The sequence below is a fragment of the Chrysemys picta genome, chromosome 8 (assembly GCF_011386835.1).
Source record: "Chrysemys picta bellii isolate R12L10 chromosome 8, ASM1138683v2, whole genome shotgun sequence".
NCBI classification, from domain to species: Eukaryota; Metazoa; Chordata; order Testudines; family Emydidae; genus Chrysemys; species Chrysemys picta.
This window is the reverse complement of record NC_088798.1, coordinates 106,392,351-106,413,841: the sequence shown is the minus strand read 5'-3', so window position 1 is coordinate 106,413,841 and position 21,491 is coordinate 106,392,351. Positions and strand designations below refer to the sequence as shown.

Here is a 21,491-nt window from a genome sequence, read left to right as displayed (position 1 = left end):
CTATAGGTCACAGAATTGTCTCCCTCCTTAAATTATGAAATAAATAGCTCTTTGTTGACACTTCCAGATAATGATTCACTAGTCTAAGGGCTTTACTAATGCAAAAAAACAAACAACAAAAAACAGTTGCCTTTAACGGTGTGCTCTGGAGCAAAATTTGGCAGTCACCAAGCCCCCTCCCCCCCACTTTCCCCCTATATTTCTTCAATTTCTTATCTACTTTCACCGGCTCACTGGTGACTTCCCATCCCACTTCTCAGTACTAGAAATTCCCAGTCTCTATTTCTGAAGCTGAACACAGATTAAAAGGGGAAGATGGATTTAACACCTGGCAGGAAAACACCTGTCTGCTGTAACCAAGTTACCACATCAATTATGGTAGTCACAAATGGAATCCTTTACAGTAACATTTTCAGGTTGAAATACAAAGATTCACTACCTATGAAGAGACTGAGTAAACAGTGTTAAAGTAAGCCAAAAATGTGAGCGATAGGAAAAGAAGACAGTCTCACTGCTTGCAGTATTCTGTAGACAACTTCTGTTAAAATGAAGGTATGGAGAAGACTGCAGCACATACATGGAAATCCTCAGGGACTTTCCCAGCTCAAGCTAAGTTCAAGCTCACTGTGGTTCAGTGCTAAGCACACAGTACCTCACACTATGTCTGGGCAACCCTAGCAAGCCTGTTTGTCAGCTTTTCGGAAGTATATCACTAAAAAAAATTATATTCAAAAGATCTGGCAGGGCTGTTTAGACACTCCTCTAAACTTTCCTTGCTTTGAAGTGCAAGCAGAACACATTTGATATTTTACTACCTTCATCATACTTGGATTGGGGTGATCTGTTGGCAAAATCCTCTTAAGCCAACCCTAAAAATATACTTTATTATTGCAGGCTGTGGTGAGAAAGGGTCAAAGTGGTACTTTTTAGTAGGTTTGTGCATCTTGCAGGACTAGAAAGAGATGCAGAATTGGTGCTCCGTCGCAGACCTGCTGTATGATCTTGGGCAAGTCACTTTCCATACCACCTTTTCACCTTGTGCCTGCCTGGCTTATTTAGACTGTAAGCTCTTTGGGGCAGGGGCTGTCAGTCACTCTTTGCACAGCACCAGCACAGTGGGGTCCTGATCTCAGCTGGAGCATCTAATTATAAACAAAATTCAGGAGAGGTGAACTGGGAGAGATTTATGGAGCTCATGCCAGGACCACCAAGTGGAGAGAGAAGCTTAGTTCCACGTATCCTTGGCTCAAGGCACTACCATTAGTTCCTTGACTTCTATAGTTCTAAGTTCACTCATGTTTTAGAAAGATAGAAAAAAAATTCAAGACTGTTCTGTATTTAAGTGTCCACTGGTTTGGTTGTATTTTTGACACAGCCAAGTGAGCTATTGTAACTGGACATACGACAGGGTCTTCAATTCTTGTCCATCTTAACATTGGTATAAGCATGTGGCCCAACCAGTGTTCTATTGGATCCAAGCCCAGGGAAGCTATGTAGCCTTCTAAGTGCAATGTTTAAAGACAAAGCTCCATTGGAGGGAGAGAGACGCACATTATGCAGCTGTTAACTTTGCAAGAATTCTCAGTCCTAGAGCCAAGCATTTTGAACAAGTCTTTTAAATTACATTCCCCCCACCCCTCAAAAACCCAGGGCTTTCAGAGTGGCTGACTTTCAAGTGAAGATCACACATTTAAGGATTTGCTGCTGCCGCTGCCTCCTCAAGACTTTGAAAAAGTCTATTTAGGGACAGAGAGGGATTGGCAAATTACTTCAGTGTGGTGAAGAAAGAATACCAGTCACCGGAAAAAACAGCTGGGATCAGCAGGGAATGCCACTGTGCAGAAAAGGAGAATAAACAGAGGAATGAAACTTAAAAAAATTACTTCTGGGCAGAAACAATCCCCATCCACAAGGATGAAGTAGGGTGTGGAAAGTGAAACTTTTATTTATGTAATGCAGATCTGGTTACAGCATGAGAGTCGATCCAATCACCTGATTTCACTTTTCTGCTTCTAATCTTTTATGCCAAGACGAGGAAAAGAGGGCTTGCTGAAAATGTATTTTCTTCTGACAGTCTCAAAATACTTTAAACACCGATGCCATATATCTATAGCCTAATGAGCTTTTCAAAGTACCACGCTTTGCCTGCAAGCTAGTGAAAGTTACACTTCAGGAGAAGTGCTGTAGCTGTAGGGCCGCACTTAGCATTTCAAAGTCAATATGGGTCAGAGCACCACTGATTGGTGTTCGAGTTCATGGTTTTATTGGAGCTTCAGAATCAGTCATAGCAGCTGTTTCTCACCCTCAAGATTTCTACTTGGAAACGCATCTCATAATAGCACTCTCATGGAGAGAGCCCTGTGTTCCTTGTGTAATTCCAGATGGAAGGATCTTGTTAAAGAAAACACCTTGCAGCATGAAGTAATTACCTTCTTGTTCTTTGATAATTAAAATGGAAAAAACCTTAAGAATTGCTAGACCAGACTGATGATCCCATAAGGTCAGTATTCCATCTCAGATTTTGGCTAATGTTGGATGCTTCAGAGAAGGTACAAACCCCATGTGAGACTTCAAATTGCAACAACATAAAAGAGGTTAGCGGAATTATTTCTTCTGTCTAATGGTCATTTTATGCCATGACGCGTGAGGGTTACTAGCCCTCACTTTATCCTAAGGAGTTAAATCACTGTTTAGTTTAATATAGCATTGCATAGGGTGGTCCAAACAGATCCAAAGGAACAAATTCTTTTGGCAATTTAAGGCCATTCCCTTTTTGTGTAAAACACTGATGCCACTTTGTGTTGGGCTCATCTCCAGCTTCTGCCCTTATTAGCCTACAGACATGAACACAGATGACTGCACACACAACAACTATACTGTTGAATTCTTGCTGTGCAGCACAATTTCTGCTGCAGAATCAACAGAGCAATGTGGCAAATACAGGAGGGAGACTTAATATTGTTTATGGGTTATACCTAATCTATCACTATAAGGATTTTCAGGTACATCAGTATGAATTGACATCAGGATGTAAATGGACAGTGTGATTCTCCGTTGCTTGGTATTTTTTGTGCCTGGAGAAGGGGAGAGAGAAATGGAGAGTATTTCTTCACTCAATGCAGTCAAGCTGTGGAACTTCTTGGCAGGGGATGTTGTGAAGGCCAAAACTATAACATGGTTCAAAAAAGAACTAGCTAAGTTCCTGCAGGATAGGTCCATCAATGGCTATGAGCCAGAATGGGCAGGGATGCAACACAATGCTCTGAGTGTCCCTAGCCTCTGTTTGTCAGAAGCTGGGAATGGATGAGACAATGGATCACTTGATTGCCTATTCTGTTCATTCTCTGAGGCACCTCACATTGGCCACTGTCGGAAGACAGGATACTGGGGTAGCTGGACCACTGGTCTGACCCAACATGGCCATTCTTATGAGAGTAAAACTAAGACTACATGCCACTGTGCCTTAGTTTATTTGTCTGTAAAATGGGGATAATGATACTGACCTCCTTTGTAAAACACTGAGATCTACTGGTGAAAAGTGAAATATGAGAGCTGGGTATTATGAAGGTTATGGATTTTCCAAATTTATTTTTACTGCTGGAAAGCTAAAAATGTTAAACCATGAAGTCTCTAGGATGAAAACAATTCATCAAGATTAATTTTAATATTTTCCTTAATACAGAATTATTATTTTCTGTATGAAGGAAGAAAATCCTGTTTAAAAAAAATATCACTTTTGATTTGTTAAGAAACCAAAATAGGAAGTGTTTAAGAACCCAAATCATTAACTCAATACTCAGTTTTGCTGACGAATACATTGAGAGCACTTACTTTCCTTATTTACCACCGAGACTAATCACAGTGTTGTGAAAATCGCTGTCGTCACCAATACCTAAAGTAATGCAAGTGCTGCAGGAAATGTAGCTTCTTGCTCTGTTGAAGGCCTTATTGAGACATCAACTGACTGTTACCGGAGACACCAAAATCCTAAAGCTGGCTCTTGGCAGATAACAATAATCTGCTCTTCTTTACTATACTTTTGTGCATTTTGTCAGGTAGTTTATGTAGCTATAGGTAGAGATGCTACATAGGAAGTCACTGTACCTCTGTCACTAAAGTCATCCACCAGCACAATTTCTGCGATCAGCTCAGGAGGGGAGCGATTTAGGATGCTGTGCACTGTCCGGAGGAGAGATGACCATCCTTCATTGTGGAATGGGATTATCACACTGGTGTTTGGGAGCTTCTCCAGGTACAGCTTGTTATTGCAGCTAAACAGGGATAAAACAAGTTATAAACATACCAAGAAAACAGACACATTAAACACTATAACGTCTATATCCGTTACCTTCCAAGTAACTCTCAATTAATTCTCAACGACTTGTGAAGCAGCTACCTACATACGTTAAAAACAGCTTTCTGATATATATCCATAAGCTACATGTTCACTAGCTAGCAATGAGTTAATGAATTAATATAACACAGATTAAAAATACTATTTCCATACTGTCATGTTACAAGTATCAAAAGTGGCATTAAAGAGTAATGGAGAACATTTTTAAGATACAGAAGTCATTTAGTGCTTTCCATCACCTGTCAAAGTTGCCTTTAGAAGCAGTTCTCTTTACAGCTCAAAAGTGCAGAAGTCTATTGACAGCTTTCTGGTAGTTCTGCTTTTATTCCCATTCCCCAACAACCTCCAGGAGAGGGATTTCTCTGAAAGTATTATTTCAAAGGGTGAGAGGCTTAGTTCTGCTCTGTCATTATAAATACAATGATCTAGCTTATTTTAGTTTCCAAGTGTGAGACAGAGGCTTAAACAAGATCAGCCAATAACTATGTTCTTTTAATATTCATCCAGCTAAAACTTAAGTATTTCAGCTGGATGAGGTTTTACCTAGATAGTTTCCTTAAGATTTTGAAAAAGTAACATCTATTTACTTGGGCTAGTTGTGCCCGAGAGCCCCTATCCTGCAAACTCATCTGCCATTCTGAGGATACCTATTTCTATACCAATAAAGGAAATGCTTAGACTGGAAAAAACTGGTTACACACGTTTCCATGAAGGTGGCCATATATTCTCCAAACTCATCCACCCGCAGTACTTATTATCCAGAAAATAAAAACAAGCATCCTTGATCTGTGGGTGGACAAGCAACCAAATATTGCACATCTTTCTCTTGCAGCTTTGTCTCTCGAGGAGGGAGGTGCTATTTCTAACAGCACTTCTGGGGACGGCATCAGCATATTTGCCTTTACAGCCTTTGTTAAAGCAGACTCATTTGCAGCAACTCATGGTACAAAATGGTAGCGCTCAAAGTGTCACCTTTCTCACAAAGGCACACAGCAAAGAATGTTCAAAACCTACTGGAACGTCAGCATCATCTCACAGGGACTCACATACGGTTTTGTTGTAGACAGCGACAGCAGACATGCCAGCCTTGTGCTGAGACTTTATGGGATGCTTAAGAAAAAAGTTAGGGAGGAATTAGGGAGATTGCTTGGATCTCTTCCTTTCCCCACCTTCTCTCCCCCGCACAGAAACGAGGACCTCTGCCCCACCCTCTCCCCATGTATGGTCAAGGAGAGGGTCTTGGCTCCCCCCTATTTCATCCCAAACCCTACCCCCCGAACAGGGAGAAAAGGAGGACTGGCTCTAGGACAGCTGCCCTCCTATGCCCCTAAGGCCTGGACCTCCGTCCTAGGATGATCCTCCTCTTCTTCTCCATCCTCAGTTGCATTCCCTCTTTACTCCTCTGATGCTGCTGCCTCCTCCTGTAGCTTCTCCTCTCTCATAGACTGTGCAGTGAGGGTTGAATAGGAGGCAAGCCACTGCGAGAGTTAGTGGGTTTTGGGGTGCTGGATTCACCACCCAAGTCACAGGCAGCATGTTGCATTCTGTTCCATGTGGACCCAGCTGGTATTTAGAGTGCACTAGCAGGGTCCACACAGGGCAGTCAGCATGCAGCCTGTGACTTGGGCGGTGAATCCAGCAGTGCTCCAACCCATTCAAAATCACCCGGCTTGCCTCCTGTCAGATCCTTACTATGCAGTCTGATCATCTACCACAGGGGCAGCGGAGAAGAATGCCACGCACCTCCACCACCACCACCCTGTTGGCCGCAGTGCTATTTGATGGGTTCATTGGACCAGAGTGGTGGTGAGACACACACACACACACACACACTAAAATGTGTGCTTGCAAAATTAACACATTGAAGCCTAAATTAGAAATTTTGTAATTACAAGTACAAACTGGGTGGATTATGGAAAATTAGGGACGGCTGGCATCTCTGCAATCGCAATGTAACAAAAATTCAGGGATTCACGGTTCATTCTTATCTGTTGTATAATCCATTGTCTTCATATGATTTAACAACATTGACAGTGGCAAGCAATCACTACACAGCACAGTATGGAAGGTTTGCGTTTACTTCAATCACTGTGAAAGCTTGTGAAACTCATGCTCGAGTCTAGTACAAATCTTCTACTGCGACAGTTCATTCAAGATAACTCACTAACTACTATTGTACAAGATATATTCAGTGATTGCAATTTTATGATCAAGAATAAATTCCATGGCATTAGGAAAACATCTGTTGCCCATTTTTTCCCCCACTGTTAAATCTGTTAGTTATTGGGGGGAGGAAAAAGCAAAGACTGCATATCAGCTACCTCTTATTAAAAAAAAAAAAAAAAACCTTTGCTGACAATGCAGACACAGACTACAAATAGTTTATTTGAAAACATTAGTGGCTCAGCTTCATTAAAAACTCTTCCTGATCCTCTCCAGCTACACTTGAACTGAGTCAACACAAAAGTACTATTCTGTTTACTACTAGCAGCCCCCAACAGCTGGCAAAGCGCAGATGAAGGCACAGGCCTGGTCCACACTAACCCCCCACTTTGAACTAAGATACGCAACTTCAGCTACGTGAATAACGTAGCTGAAGTCGAAGTACCTTAGTTCGAACTTACCGCGGGTCCAGATGCGGCAGGCAGGCTCCCCCGTCGACTCCGCGTACTCCTCTCGCGGAGCAGGAGTACCGGCGTCAACGGCGAGCACTTCCGGGATCGATTTATCATGTCTAGACAAGACGGGATAAATCGATCCCAGAAGATCGATTGCTTACCTCTGGGTCCGGCGGTAAGTATAGACCTACCCACAGATACTATGGGACGTTACAGGTGAGACAGAATAAGGCTATTTAATGTGAAAGGTTATAAATAGGGAGGTGCTGGGGATAATCAGTGTCATATTTAACTGCTATCACTGTTAGGTTTACAAACAAAGTTTATTCTCTCCTGGTATTATTTCTACAATTGCTTTAAAAGCCCTCTTACATTAGCACAATGGCTTATTCAAATACTCTTTGCAGAACACAAGGAAAGTGAGCTTTCTGCTTCTATAGCTATACTTTACAGGTGCTCAAGGTGATCCAGCACTCGTTACTAGAGCTTCTACGTTTAACAGGCCAACACAAGCTGTATCTGGTGAGAATCTTAAATCTATAACCTTCTGCCTGGGGCATATTCCTGAATAGAAAACCAATTTCAGCTCCTATTCCAGGAATTAATGGGGTGGTATTAATTCAGAGTATTCTACAACATGTTCAGTTCTTTGGAAAATGCTCTTATAGAGTTCATCTTACCCAAACTTCATTATAAATTGCCCTCATCACTTCACTATGAAACACTAAATACTCCATTTCCAAATACATCTTTTTAAGGAGGGGAGAATGCACACCAGAAACTTTCGGTCATTAGTGCCTTCATTTCAAGTCTCCTTTATATATAACCCTGTTCATTTCTCTAGCATCAATTATATCCAATACCGTTTATCCTCTTGTTGAGACTCACATAATTGCAACTTGCTATGGTAAGGGAAATTTAACTCAAGAAAACCAGCTGCATTGGTTTCATTAGTCACAGCTTAAATTGTTGGTGACCCAGACATTTCACTTATTAATTTTAAGTGGGGACCAGGGTCTGAAGTTAGACATTTTACAAAAGTCAAAGTAGCTAACTTCTGATTGCTAATTCTGCAACTTAGTGAAACATTAGGGAACATGAGTCAATACATTGATTCCTCAGGTTAAGGGAAACTGGTACCAGCTAAAGCTCAAATTCTCAAAGCCCAAAACAATCCAAATAAATGCAGTTTAGCAGAGTTAAAGTTACCTGAAGCTCAGTTATGTTCCTAATGAGATAGCAAAGTTGAGACAGAAAAAGGAAAGATTTTTTTAAAAAATAAGTCCTAGCTTCTAATTTGTTTGCAAGACTTCTAGATGAAATTACTGCCGTCAAGTTTGAAAAAGCTTTCCATGGAAGAAATTGGCACTCGAGTATTTAAAAAGATAAGTTCATAAAGTGACTAAGAACCATATACCCCCCATAATCAAAAGCACTCTGTGGCATTGTTTAGGAAAGGCTTAAATTTTCAAGCTTTTTATGACTGCATGAACATGAAGGATTTTCTCCTTAGCAATTATCCAAAAACTAAGTAAAATTTAATGCTACTCCACAGGAAAGAAATCTTAACTAGTTGAATTCAAGAGTCAAAAGTAGTTTCTGACTGGAGCTACTTTGTGGCCATGCTTATAATCCCTAGAACGAGAAGTTTATTATAAAGCCCTGAGTATCTGAGAAAATTCACTGCATAGACCATTCACATTAGTCAATCTTTTTGGAGGTTTCAGAGTAGCAGCCGTGTTAGTCTGTATCCACAAAAAGAACAGGAGTACTTGTGGCACCTTAGAGACTAACAAATTTATTAGAGCATAAGCTTTCGTGGACTACAGCCCACTTCTTCGGATGCATACAGAGTGGAATAAATATTGAGGAGATATATATACACACATACAGAGAGCATAAACAGGTTGTTTTTCCCTCCTAGATGTTTCAAGATTGTGAAACTTAGATTGTGTCAGACTTCCAAAAGGAATTAATGGCTCATGGAACTGTCTCACTTCCAGCTAGTCACTTATGCAAAACTAGCCCAGGTAATTAGTGACAAAGTCATTACCATCGGATGGCTCTCTGGTGCAGTTGTCAAGTGGGCTGGACATTTAAATCCCATTTCCAGTAGAGAGAGCACCATAAAGACTTCACTTTAATTGTTCTATGGTTGTGGCCATTTCAGTACACAAGAATTTAATCAGCATGAAAAGTGATCTATGAGGCAGGAGGTAGCCACCTCCCCGAAAGGGTTGAGGCTCACTGGCAAAGCCTTCGTTGCTTCTGCCCATGCAGCATTTATTTTCCAGCTAAACGTAGGTTTTCAGGCAGTGCTCCTCGGGTGCACACACAAGAATACGAGTTTATTTTTACTCCAATTAGTGTACACGGTGCTGTGAGGACACCTGAGTCAACAGGCCCCCAGCTTTGGAAGCCTCACATTCGAAGGCTAGCCTGCAACAGTACATAAAAATGAAATACAGAAATAGAAGAATTTCAAGTGGGAATAGCAAATTAGGGCATCTACACGTTCAATAACACAAATACCAAGTGTATACTCACTTTGGGTGCCTGATATCTGGAAGGGAGCGATTAAGAGAAATTTTATCGCTCACAAAGATATTAAAACCATTTTCCCTGTATGCTTGGTCCACTTGCTCTGCATCAGTCATCGGGTAAGGTTTTCCCTGCTCTCCATTTCCTATGGATAGATACAAAATAAACCTGTATCATTATGGCGAATCACAGCCTAAGTGGCCAGAGACTGACCCAAAAGTAGTCATCTTTTCTGTGAAAATTCTTCCTTCAACAACACTGTTTGTACATAGTCTGATATTCTGAGTTCTAAGAAATTCTCAGCACTGGGTTAACTTCATCAGCAAGACATGAGAAGTCATTCTTACGCTCTACTCTGCGCTGGTTAGGCCTCAGCTGGAGTATTGTGTCCAGTTCTGGGCACCGCATTTCAAGAAAGATGTGGAGAAATTGGAGAGGTCCAGAGAAGAGCAACAAGAATGATTAAAGGTCTAGAGAACATGACCTATGAAGGAAGGCTGAAGGAATTGGGTTTGTTTAGTTTGGACAAAAGAAGACAGAGGGGACATGATAGCAGGTTTTCAGGTATCTAAAAGGGTTTCATAAGGAGATGGAAGAAAACTTGTTCATCTTAGCCTCTAAGGATAGAACAAGAAGCAATGGGCTTAAACTGCAGCAAGGGAGGTTTAGGTTGGACATTAGGAAAAAGTTCCTAACTGTCAGGGTGGTTAAACATTGGAATAAACTGCCTAGGGAGGTTGTGGAATCTCCATCTCTGGAGATATTTAAAAGTAGGTTAGATAAATGTCTATCAGGGATGGTCTAGCAGACAGTATTTGGTCCTGCCATGAGGGCAGGGGACTGGACTCTATGACCTCTCGAGGTCCCTTCCAGTCCTAGAGTCTATGAAACTTATTTTAATGGGTACTGTATATTTTGCTAGAAACACACCACTCAGGTGTGCAAATATGAAACATTAAGCTCTTCACTCTGAAGCCAGAATTAAAGGAACAGAGACTGGTAGGACCAAAGCTGGATCCATTAGGTTTCTTTTGGTTTAAAGATGTGAGGGCATGTACATGGTATAAACATTTCTCATCTCAGCCTCCCCACTCATCCCAAAGCAGACACTGACATTTTAAAGGGAAACCTTGGAAAATTTTTCTTAAGGTAAACAAGGCAGCCTCAACTTTACATTTCCACATGTCTGTGAGTGTCCTTCCCCATCGTAACCCTTTTGTATTAGAATTTAAGCATTCTGAATTGTGTCTCAAACTAGGGAAACAGAACAGATTCCTCTAGAATGACAGCACTTGTAGATTTTACAAAACAAATGTTTCTACTTTCATGGGTCCGCAATATTTGTCAGAACTGTAAAGGCATCTATAATTTTTTAAACAGCACCCACCCTCGAACTGCCAATATGCTGCCACCATCTTCCTACTCAAGAGACTGGCAAAAATGTTTCATTCCCTGTACGGAGGCAGCTGATGTTGAGCAATGTTAAGAACATACGAACATGCTGTTCCCCCACCTTCAGTCTGCTGAATAAGGGACCACACCATTTTATGATCCACATTAGATACATTTATAAGTGATCTTACATACCTATACGCTCCAAGTCCCTCCTTATAGCTTCTTTATCATGCCAGTCCTTTTTCCTTTGTCCATCATCAAAGTAAACGTCTTTCCTTTGCCTCACATGCGAGCCCTTTTAATACATACAAGATTAGAGCCATTACACCTTTGAAACACATTTACCCATCCATATCAGAGAGAAAAGCCAATCCCCCCTTTCCTTGCCCGAACCAGAACTTGCAGAAATGGCAGCTTTTATTTGCAGCTATGTCCAGCAGAAGATTTTGCTTTCCCCAAAACATTGTTCTATAATTATCGCCAAACAGGGTTTTTTTTTTTAGTTTGTGTTATCACTTATTGCAGTATAGGACCATACTTAATGTGTGCAATATCTGTTAGTAAGGACACCTTTAAAGTCCATTAAAAACTCATTTTCTCATTAAAAGTTTACTGGCCTTATTTCCTATTTTATAATGGGCGACATATTTCAGAATCATTACTAATCAGCATACACCTCAGAGTTACAAACTGACCAGTGAACCACACACCTTATTTGGAACTGAAAGAACAATCAGGTAGCAGCAAAGACCAATAAATATATAAATAAATAAATAAAATTAAAAAGCAAATAAAGTACATGTGTTAAATGTAAACTACTAAAAAAAAAAATAAAGGGAAAGCAGCATTTTCCCTCTGCATAATAAAGTTTCAAACCTACGTTAAGTCAATGTTCAGTTGTAAACTTTTGAAAGAACAACCATAACATTTTGTTCAGACTTCAGTGGTAGCCGTGTTAGTCTGTATCAGCAAAAAAACAAAAAACACGAGGAGTTCTTGTGGCACCTTAGATACTAACAAATTTATTTGGGCATAAGCTTTCATGGGCTAAAACCCACTTCATCAGATGTATGAAGTAAAAGATACAGGAGCCGGTATAAATACATGAAAGGATGTAGGTTGCTTTACCAAGTGTTAAGTCAGTCTAACGAGATAAATCAATTAACAGCAGGATACCAAGGGAGGAGAAATAACTTTTGAAGTGATAAGAGAGTGGCCCATTACAGACAGTTGACAAGAAGGTGTGAGTAACAGTAGGGAGAAATTAGTATTGGGGAAATTAAGTTTAGGTTTTGTAATGACCCAACCACTCCCAGTCTTTATTCAGGCCTAATCTGAAGGTATCTAGTTTGCAAATTAATTCCAGTTCTGCAGCTTCACGTTGGAGTCTGTTTTTGAAGTTTTTTTTGTTGAAGAATTGCCACTTTGAGGTCTGTTATTGAATGACCAGAGAGATTGAAGTGTTCTCCTACTGGTTTTTAAATGTTATGATTCCTGATGTCAGATTTGCGTCCATTTATTATTTTGTGTAACGACTGTCCGGTTTGGCCAATGTACATGACAGCGGGGCATTGCTGGCACAAGATGGCATATATCAGCTTGGTAGATGTGCAGGTGAATGAGCCCCAGATGGTGTGGCTGATGTGGTTAGGTCCTATGATGGTGTCCCTTGAATAGATATGTGGACCGAGTTGGCACCAGGGTTTGTAGCAAGGTTTGGTTCCTGGGTTGGTGTTTTTGTTGTGTGGTGTGTAGTTGCTGTAATGGGCCACTCTCTTACCACTTCAAAAATCATTTTGTTCAGAGTTACAACCACCTCCTTTCTTGAGGTGTTCGTAACTGAGGTTCTACCATACTATCATATTGGAATAAAATTGGAATACTCCCCTTAATAGCAAGTTTTCACATGAAGCGTGACCCCTATTATCTAGCCTTTTCACTGTAGCTTTCAAGTTTCAGGAACAATCAAGGCATTTTTCTGGGGTGGGGTGTATAAAGGGCAGGGTGATATCTGTACAAGACATAGAAATTGTGGTATGCAGGGCCAGAAACTTAATGAATCTCACCCCAGGTTTCTCGCCTGAATTTGGGGGACTAAATAAAATCTGAAAAGTTAGAGAAAAAGTTGTCTGCCAATCATTCTCCATGATGTGATAATACACCAATGTGTATAAATTGGTACATTACTAGTAGAAATCACATCATAGAAACAGTTGTTAACAAACATCAAATTGTATCTAGAAAATCCTGGCTTTTCAAAATTCCTCTTGTACTGAATGGTGAATTCCATAATAGAGTATTAGGCATTCCAGTAAAAAATAAAAGGTACACTTTTCTATGCAGGAGAAATTTTAGAGTATAGATCGTATGTATGGGGATATATACATATTTGCGCATACGGAGAGTAACAGGGTGAAAAGAGGTCATTTTGATGGCATCTTTTCAATAGAACGCAGATAGATTTCCTTTGTTCAACAGCAGAGAAGTGACAGAGCTTACAGTAAAAAGAACAGGAGTACTTGTGGCACCTTAGAGACTAACAAATTTATTAGAGCATAAGCTTTCGTGGGCTACAGCCCACTTCTTCGGATCCACTTTTTGCAGATACAGACTAACACGGCTGCTACTCTGAAACAGAGCTTAGAGTCTGTAAAGTAAGACACAAAAAAGATGTCTTTAGATTAAAATACTTGCAGCAGAAATATAGTGAGACTATTAAGCATAAGCACTTCCAAATCATAAGCCTAGAGTTGTTCTCTCTCAAGTAATGCCCCTTCCCCTAAAGTGCAAACCCCCTCCTATCATTCTATTATTCCATTATAAATGAGTCTGCTGGATTTTTTCCTAAACCTACTCCACGTTACATGTCACAATAAGAAATTTACCAACACAAGCAAACACTTTGGTCCTCTTTCCACACTTCACAGACAGATACAGCTTTGGAGACTTAAGGAATCACAAAATAAAAGCATGGCTGGAGCTAGTGCTTTGGCTGTCATAATATTAGTAACGTTAACAGCTTCATTACTTCCTCTATACCTGTTGATATCCAGGAAGTGGGCGGGGGAAGCCCGCCCACTGCGAAAGGACCTCCCCCCAGCCTAAGGGGAGGATCCACAGGTCTGTGATACCAAATAAATACGGGGGACAACTAATGAAAAAAAACAGGAACGGGAGTGAGGTCATAGGGCTAAATGGAGGGAACCTGACGGTTACTTCCTCTATACAGCAGGTAGATACAGCATTCTACTGGGGCAGTTATCAAAAGACATTCTGGACAAAAAAAAAAAAATCCTTGGCCCAGCATTTTGCACAATCTGATAACAAGCCTGTTTGGAGTCCCGTAACAGAGGCTCTTCATCTGTTTAAACAATTAAAATTTATGAACTCATTTTTATGCCTTGATTTGTCTTGGGAAAATTCTGTTCTTCAGAGCATTTCATTCTTCTCTTTTTACCCCAATAAATATTCATAATTGAATGGGCACCAAAGTATTGTACTGCAATCCTGCAACTACTGAACATGCATCCTAATACTGTGAACTAAGCCTTACTTACTCTATCCAACTAATAAAATATAAAATCGACCAAATATCTTTAGGACACCCAGACATGTCACTTGCAGTTCAAAATGATGTCATGAGACTAAATCCCAATTTAATCTCACTAACAGCTGCCATTGTAACACTTACCATATCTAATTGTTCTGCTGCACTAGTCTCATCTATAGTTACCCATTCGTTTCCATGTGTTATATTATAAACAATCGAGCCTTTCAGTCTAGGATCACAAAATGACATACAATCAATCTTCACAGCAGCCTGGTAAAATCAAGATTATACCTATTTTGCAGATGGGCACACCGAAGCATAGCTGAGACTTCCCCATCTCAGAGAGAAAGGTCCTAGTTATGTGTTCTGACTACTAAACCCCATTTAATCCCCTTGAATAAAAATGTTTGCAGGGTAGTATATTGAATTTTTCACCTCTTGCTGTTAGCAATTTTAGCTTTACTCTCATGGTTCATGATGTCATGGAAAGCAAGCTGATGGGGGTTCAAAGAAAAGCAACAGAGTCGAATGTCTGTGGTCGATTTATGAGCAAAGATTAAGAGACTTACGTGTGGATAAGGAGGCGGAGAAGTGAGACATTCTCTGAAAATATTTATAGTGTGCAAACAGTAAAAAAAAAAAAAAAAAGGAATTATTTAGAATGGCACACAGCAGTATAACTACATCTCAGGATGTAATTAAGAAAAGTAAAAACCTTGACAAAGGAGTGCTGGTTAGGCTGTTAAGGGGAAGCAGAAGAATTATTGTTTGGGACATTTAAAATTAAAGTAAACAGAATAGTAAGGAAAACTTCTTGTGGAGTAAATTCTGTATCAGCAGGGAGATGGACCAGGTGAACTTTTCCATCTACCTTATGATTCTATAATTATTGCAGCCTATCTTGTCCATTTTTTTGGATATCTTCCCACCACCAGAGGTGATGGATCACCTTCTACTTTAAATAGTGCTTATTGGAGAAAATGGCCTTTTCTCCCTCCCACCAATAAATATCCCTTTATCAGCCACTGATCTCTGTCCAAATGCAGAGATTGCTAACATATTTTCAGATATACAGTAACTCCTCACTTAAAGTCGTCCCAGTTAACATTGTTTCGTTGCTGATCAATTAGGGAACATGCTCGTTTAAAGTTGCGCAATGCTCCCTTCTAACATCTGGGGCAGCCGCCTGCTTTGTCCACTGCTTGCAGGAAGAGCAGCCCGTTGCAGCTAGCTGGTGGGGGCTTGGAACCAGGGTGGACTGGCAGCCCCCCTATCAGCTCCCCACTCCCCTAAGTTCCCTGTGCTGCAGCCGCCCAGCAGGCTATCAATTGCCGGGCAGTTCAGCTGTCCCTCCTCCCACTGCCCTGTGCTACTCCTGCCCTCTGCCTTGGAGCTGCTCCCAGAGACTCCTGTTTGCTGTGCGGGGGGTGGGGGGGAGGGGCGCGCTAATGTCAGGGTGTCCCCCTCCGCCCTGCTACTGCACCCTGCTTATCCCTTCTCCATATAGAGCAGGGAGGGGACACACAGGGAGAGAGACAGAGAGAGCCTGGGGCAGCAGCTGCTGTCTCAACTTCCTGATCCACTTAAAAAGACAATGCACTTAAGAGTGGGTCAGCTTACTTAACGGGGCAGTGCGCATCTCTCTCTCCCATACACAAGGTGTGTGTCTGTCTGTTTGCTACGCTGTCTCCCCCCCCCGGTGTCTGTGCTGCAGTGTGCATCTCTCTCTCCCACACACAAGGTGTGTGTCTGTCTGTCTGCTACGCTGTCTCCCCCCCCTGGTGTTCGTGCTGCCTTGTGTGAGAGGCTACATTAATAACAACGTGTTAACCCTTGAGGGCTCAGCCAAGTGCTAGTTCATCATTTAGCAGCAAGGCATTCCCTAGGAAATATCCCTCCCTCTCCCACCCTCTAACTTCACCACCTCAACCAAGCTTCACAACCATCATAGCTGTGAACAGTATTAAATTGTTTGTTTAAAACATATACTGTGTGTATATCTATATAATATATAGTTTTTTGTCTGGTGAAAAAAATTTCCCTGGAACCTAATCCCCTCATTTACATTAATTCTTATGGGGAAATTGGATTCGCTTAACATCGTTTCGCTTAAAGTCGCCTTTTTCAGGAACAGAGCTACAACGTTAAGTGAGGAGTTACTGTTCATTTCATTTAATTAAAATCCTGGAAAACTTATCTTCCAGATATTGTGACACTCCCCTTCCGTTCATTTGACCCATGACTATGATAAAATTTAATACTGGGTAATGAGCTGTAGCTCAGACATGTGTGATAGCTTGGTCGTTCTGAATAAAGGTCATTCTACAGGGACAAACCTTTTGTGTTCTTTACCAACAAGTGGCAGATAACATGAGGTGAAGACAAGGAAGAGAGGCCAGTGATGATGCAGGAGCAAGAAAAATTGGGGTAGCTGAGTTATTTCTGGCAGAGCAATCTGAATGACTATAAACAGCATGACTAAGCACCCTTTGCTGTTCCGCCACAATAGGCAAAACAGTTGATCTTGTCTACCGTATTTACTTCCAATTTCCAGACAATATGCCACCAATATCAAACATCTCTCCAAAGTTCTCTTCAAAATGCACTATTCTATATTACAGGATTTATATTCTCTCGGCATACTGTTAAAAAAAGGCCAGTTCTGCTCACTAGCCTCTCCCTATTTATCAGGGTGTTGCCTGCTCAATCCAAGTCATGGAAATGGTTGGCAAAACAGAAAAGTTTCCTTGCCAGGTGAGGTAGTTTTCTTTCTTTCTAAACACTGCTATGCGTGTGAACATGAGTAAGGCTCCATGTTTGTCAGGGAGGTCACTGATTCCGTGACCTTCCGTGACTTCTGCAGCAGCCCGTGCGGCCCCTGGGCCGGTCACACGTGCAGCTGCTGGGGCAGCTTTGCCCCCACACCCTAGCAGCAGGAGTTTGGGTGTGGGGAACCTCAGGGATGAGGATTGAGGTGCAGGGCGGTGCTTACCTGGGGGGGGCCTCCCCAGAAGGGTGACAGGAACCCTGCTTCCTCAGCTCCTAGCTCCACGTGCTGCCTCCGCAGCTCCCATTGGCCGTGGTTCCCTGCCAATGGGAGCGGCAGAACCGGGGCTTGGGGCAGAGCGGAGGCAGCATGTGGCGCTAGGAGGTTGCCGTTTCCCAGGAGCCGGATGGGGAGTCTGCCCCAGCCCGGCCAATTCCTCCTCCCCGCCCCCAGCCGCACCCCACCAAAGCATCCACGGCACCCCTCCGGGCCGCGTCCCCCCTGAGCCATTCTCTCTCCCACCCAAGTTTTAGTCAGGGGTATATAGTAAAAGTCATGGACAAGTCATGGGCCGTGAACTCTTGTGTACTGCCCATGACCTGTCCATGACTGACTAAAAATACCCGTGACTAAAACGTAGCCTCAAACATGAGTACTGCACTGGGTACTACAGCAACCTGCCGAGCACAAACCACCTTGTGTCAGTAACCTCTCTGGCCTCCTGTTTAGAAAACTCTGGGCGTACGCAGCCCAGCAGAGAACCATGCTACTTGACCCATTTTATTGTTTGCTGTGACTGGATACTTGTTACAGAAGCATCACTGAAAGTCAATCTAGAAATTTTATCTAATCTCATGTTTATAATTTAACAAACTAGGATCAGACTTCGACATACAACTAGAGTCCAGTCAGTTTCACACCAGCACTGCCAAAAGAGGGAGAGAGGACAGCGTGGGGCTACTTGTCATCCACCCCTCTCTCCAGTCCCCCTACTTGTTTCTTCCACCTAGCATCAATGCACGGTAAAACTATGACATTAGAGAGGATTCACACAAGCAAAAAGGGCAAATGTTAACCTGCTTTGGACACACACACCTCTTTATAAAAGCTATGGTAAATCTTAAATGCAAGGCTGATATAAAATGATCATAACAGCATATGCTACATTTTAGATCTTCTTGGTCTCAGAGATGCAGAAATTACATTACTCAATCCCAGCCAGAATTACATTACATTTCACTGAATTCAGATAAATGTTTCCAAATATTTGCTTTAATTGTGCCACTTACAAGCAACCAACATTTTCATAGGTTTTACAGGTCACCATTAAAATATTATTTTTAAAGGTTTACTGAGAGTCCCTGGCAAGAATGACATCAACATTAGCAATATCTACTGCTAGATGTCAAGGCCTTGTCTGCACTATGGGGGTAAGTCAATCTAAGTTATACAACTCCAGCTACGTTATTAACGTAGCTGGAATCAACATAGCTTAGGTCGACTTACTGCGGTGTCTACACCGCGCTGTGTCAACAGGAGATGCTCTCCCAGTGACTTTCCTTACTCTCCTTGTTCCTCCGGTGGAGTACCGGAGTCGACGGGAGAACAATCTGTAGTCGATTTAGCAAGTCTTCACTAGACCCACTAAATCAACCCCATGTGCATTGATCGCAACAGCATCGATCCCCGGTAAGTGTAGATATGCCCTATGTTCGAAGGCTACTATTACTCCTGTACTAGTTGCAGTAGTCAGCCTCATTAAAGTAGTCTGCCTCAGTTTCAAGTGAATGCTGAAAAGTTTCAAACGCTCACATATGCAAAATACACTAGGCTTGTGACATCAGTCCAGCTACAGAGGTCTGCTGAAGTTGAGTCACTAAGATCAGGGAGGGATTTTTTTTCTTCTTTGGTGTACTGCACTGTTGTGAATTTATCAATAAATTCTACCAAAACAGTCAAACCTCCTTTTATTATACGATCTCCCTCCTCCACACACTACAAATTCCACGGTTATGAAATGTAATTAACAGTAGCACATGGGGTGGGACTACAGACTACATGTCATGGATTTAAACGGTGTGTGTGTGTGTGTGGGGGGAGGAGAGGGGGGTGTTAAACTACTAACAGATTATTCCTCTTAATCTTGCTACCAGGGCCATTTAATAAGTGTTGCCGATGTTGACGTTATTTTTCCAAATGTATTTCTATGCATCTTTAATTCTTTTATAAAGAGTATTTAAGCATCAGAAATCTAAACACAACACAACTGAGGAGCAGACTGTGTGGCTTTTTAAATGGCATCCTTCAGGGATGCTGCATGGAATTTATCTTTAAGTAGTAAATTATGGATATTAAGCAGTTTGATAATCCCCATAAGCAGAAAGTCTAGACTAAGTCTGAGCATGCTGTCTAGACAAATCTTTGGGACCGAGTTCAGCTTTAATTTTTAAACAAATGCATTTGTGGTTATAACTAAGTTTTCTTGTGTTTTGTCACCAGTACTTACCATACACTTCAATTACACATCAAAAGGCATTACTATATTTTGCCTAAGAGAATAAATAGGACTGTGCCTTGTTCTTGTTTAAAACATTACATTTTAGTTTAGAAATGTGGAGGACATTCTTTGACAGCTGTATTTACACAATCTGCAGATGCAGGATAGGTAGATAAGCATTTTACAGATGAGGGGTTTCGTCTATACAAACTATAGCTGTAAATTTAAGTGCTGGGCTAAGGCCTATTGAAAATCTGGAATTTTATGTTTTGTAAAACAAGAAACTGAGGCAGAGCAAAATTATATATATATATTTTTTAAAAGTCAGCTGTGAAGAGAAATTAAACCTTTTATAGATCTCAAAGCTGGATCCTCATCTAGTCTAACCTCCCATATAACAGGTATAGAATTTCACCCAGTAATTCCTACAGCAAGCTCATAACTTCTGGTTATCCTAAAGCATATTTTCCTTTCCTTAAAAACAAAGTTGTTTACCACTAAGAAGTGACTATTTTTGTAGCGATGTCTTAAACTAATCTCCTTCCTCTGTTTCCATCCTTCATTTTCACTGAAAATGAATTAAAGTAGAAAGGCATATTAAGCAATACATTGAAAATGGATTTAGACAGATTGCTGTAAATAGCCCCTTGTGTTGTCTACCATGCTTTTACTTAACATTCCGCCAAAGGAATCGATTAGCATTCAAACAGCCAAACATACAAAAATGGAATTTTAATCTTTTGTTTAATCACTATTTAGTGTGCCTGGCTCCAGCCAGAATAAATGAAGAGAGGATGGAGATGTAAGCCAACTGTTTTCTGTATGAGGAAAAATGATTTGAAGTACATACTCTAATCACAGTGATGCACAGTTTTCAAAACCTGTTCAGCAACATTTGCTGGGACTGAAACTGGTAGAAACAAGAAAAGAGCAGCAGTATACAAAGACAAAGCTCTATCAGCAGTGAGGTGATCCGTTTTGTCCCCATACTCAGGTATTACAGTGCAAATACACGAGTTCCGCTGTAAGTTACAGTATGGGTTTGTACTCTGCAGAAGGTGCTGACCAAAGCAAAATAAGGGGAGGAAGCAATGTTCCCTTAATTTTTTTACATCCATGTGCAGAATTAATTTTATGTGCACCAATACAGAAATGATGTGTGGTGGGGGTGGGGCCAAGGGGTTTGGAGTGTGGGGAGGGCTCAGCGATGGGGCAGAAGGGTGGGGTGCGGGCTCTGGCTGGGGATGAGGGGTTTGGGGTGCAGGCTGCCCCGGGGCTGCAGTGGGGAGAGATGACTCCCCCCAGCCCTCTCGTGCCACCGCAGCCCCAGGGTGTCTCTTCCCGGCTGCAACAGCCCCGGGGCCAAGGGAGAGGCGCCTCTCCCCCTGCTGCACAGCCACACAGCTTAGAGAGAACGTAGGGAGGAAGGAATTCTTCTGTCAACCATTGCAAAAAAGTTGAGACTTGATGTAGAGCCATAGTGATATGTTAAGTAGGTTAACAGGTTAATGACCGAAATAAACAGCCGTGAATTACAGGAGTTCAGGAAAGCTTTATTTAAGAGGCCCCTGTCAAGGTTGAGCTCAAACTGAACCAGTCTTGAAAACTGTCCACTATTTTAAATCTTTTTATGCCATGTAGTTTAAAGTCGACATTGGCTGGCTTCTCTCCTGAGCTGTAGGGCAGACTCAGCCCCCAAAAGTGGGGAGGGAAGAGGACTTCAACTTTTCAAGATCTTGCAGACTAAAATGGAAGATCAAGAGAGTGGG

General features: G+C 41.6%; 1 protein-coding gene across 1 annotated transcript in view; it reads right to left on the bottom strand.

The window, feature by feature from the left end:
• GALNT10 (polypeptide N-acetylgalactosaminyltransferase 10) overlaps window positions 1–21,491 on the bottom strand; it is a 128,857-nt gene that overhangs the window by 60,743 nt on the left and 46,623 nt on the right. The window contains exons 2-4 of the mRNA XM_005300030.4: window positions 11,101–11,203; window positions 9,520–9,658; window positions 4,105–4,271 (exon numbers count right to left, since the gene is read on the bottom strand). Of these exons, the coding sequence (XP_005300087.1) occupies window positions 4,105–4,271; window positions 9,520–9,658; window positions 11,101–11,203 (409 nt within the window). The remainder of the gene's footprint in view (window positions 1–4,104; window positions 4,272–9,519; window positions 9,659–11,100; window positions 11,204–21,491) is intronic.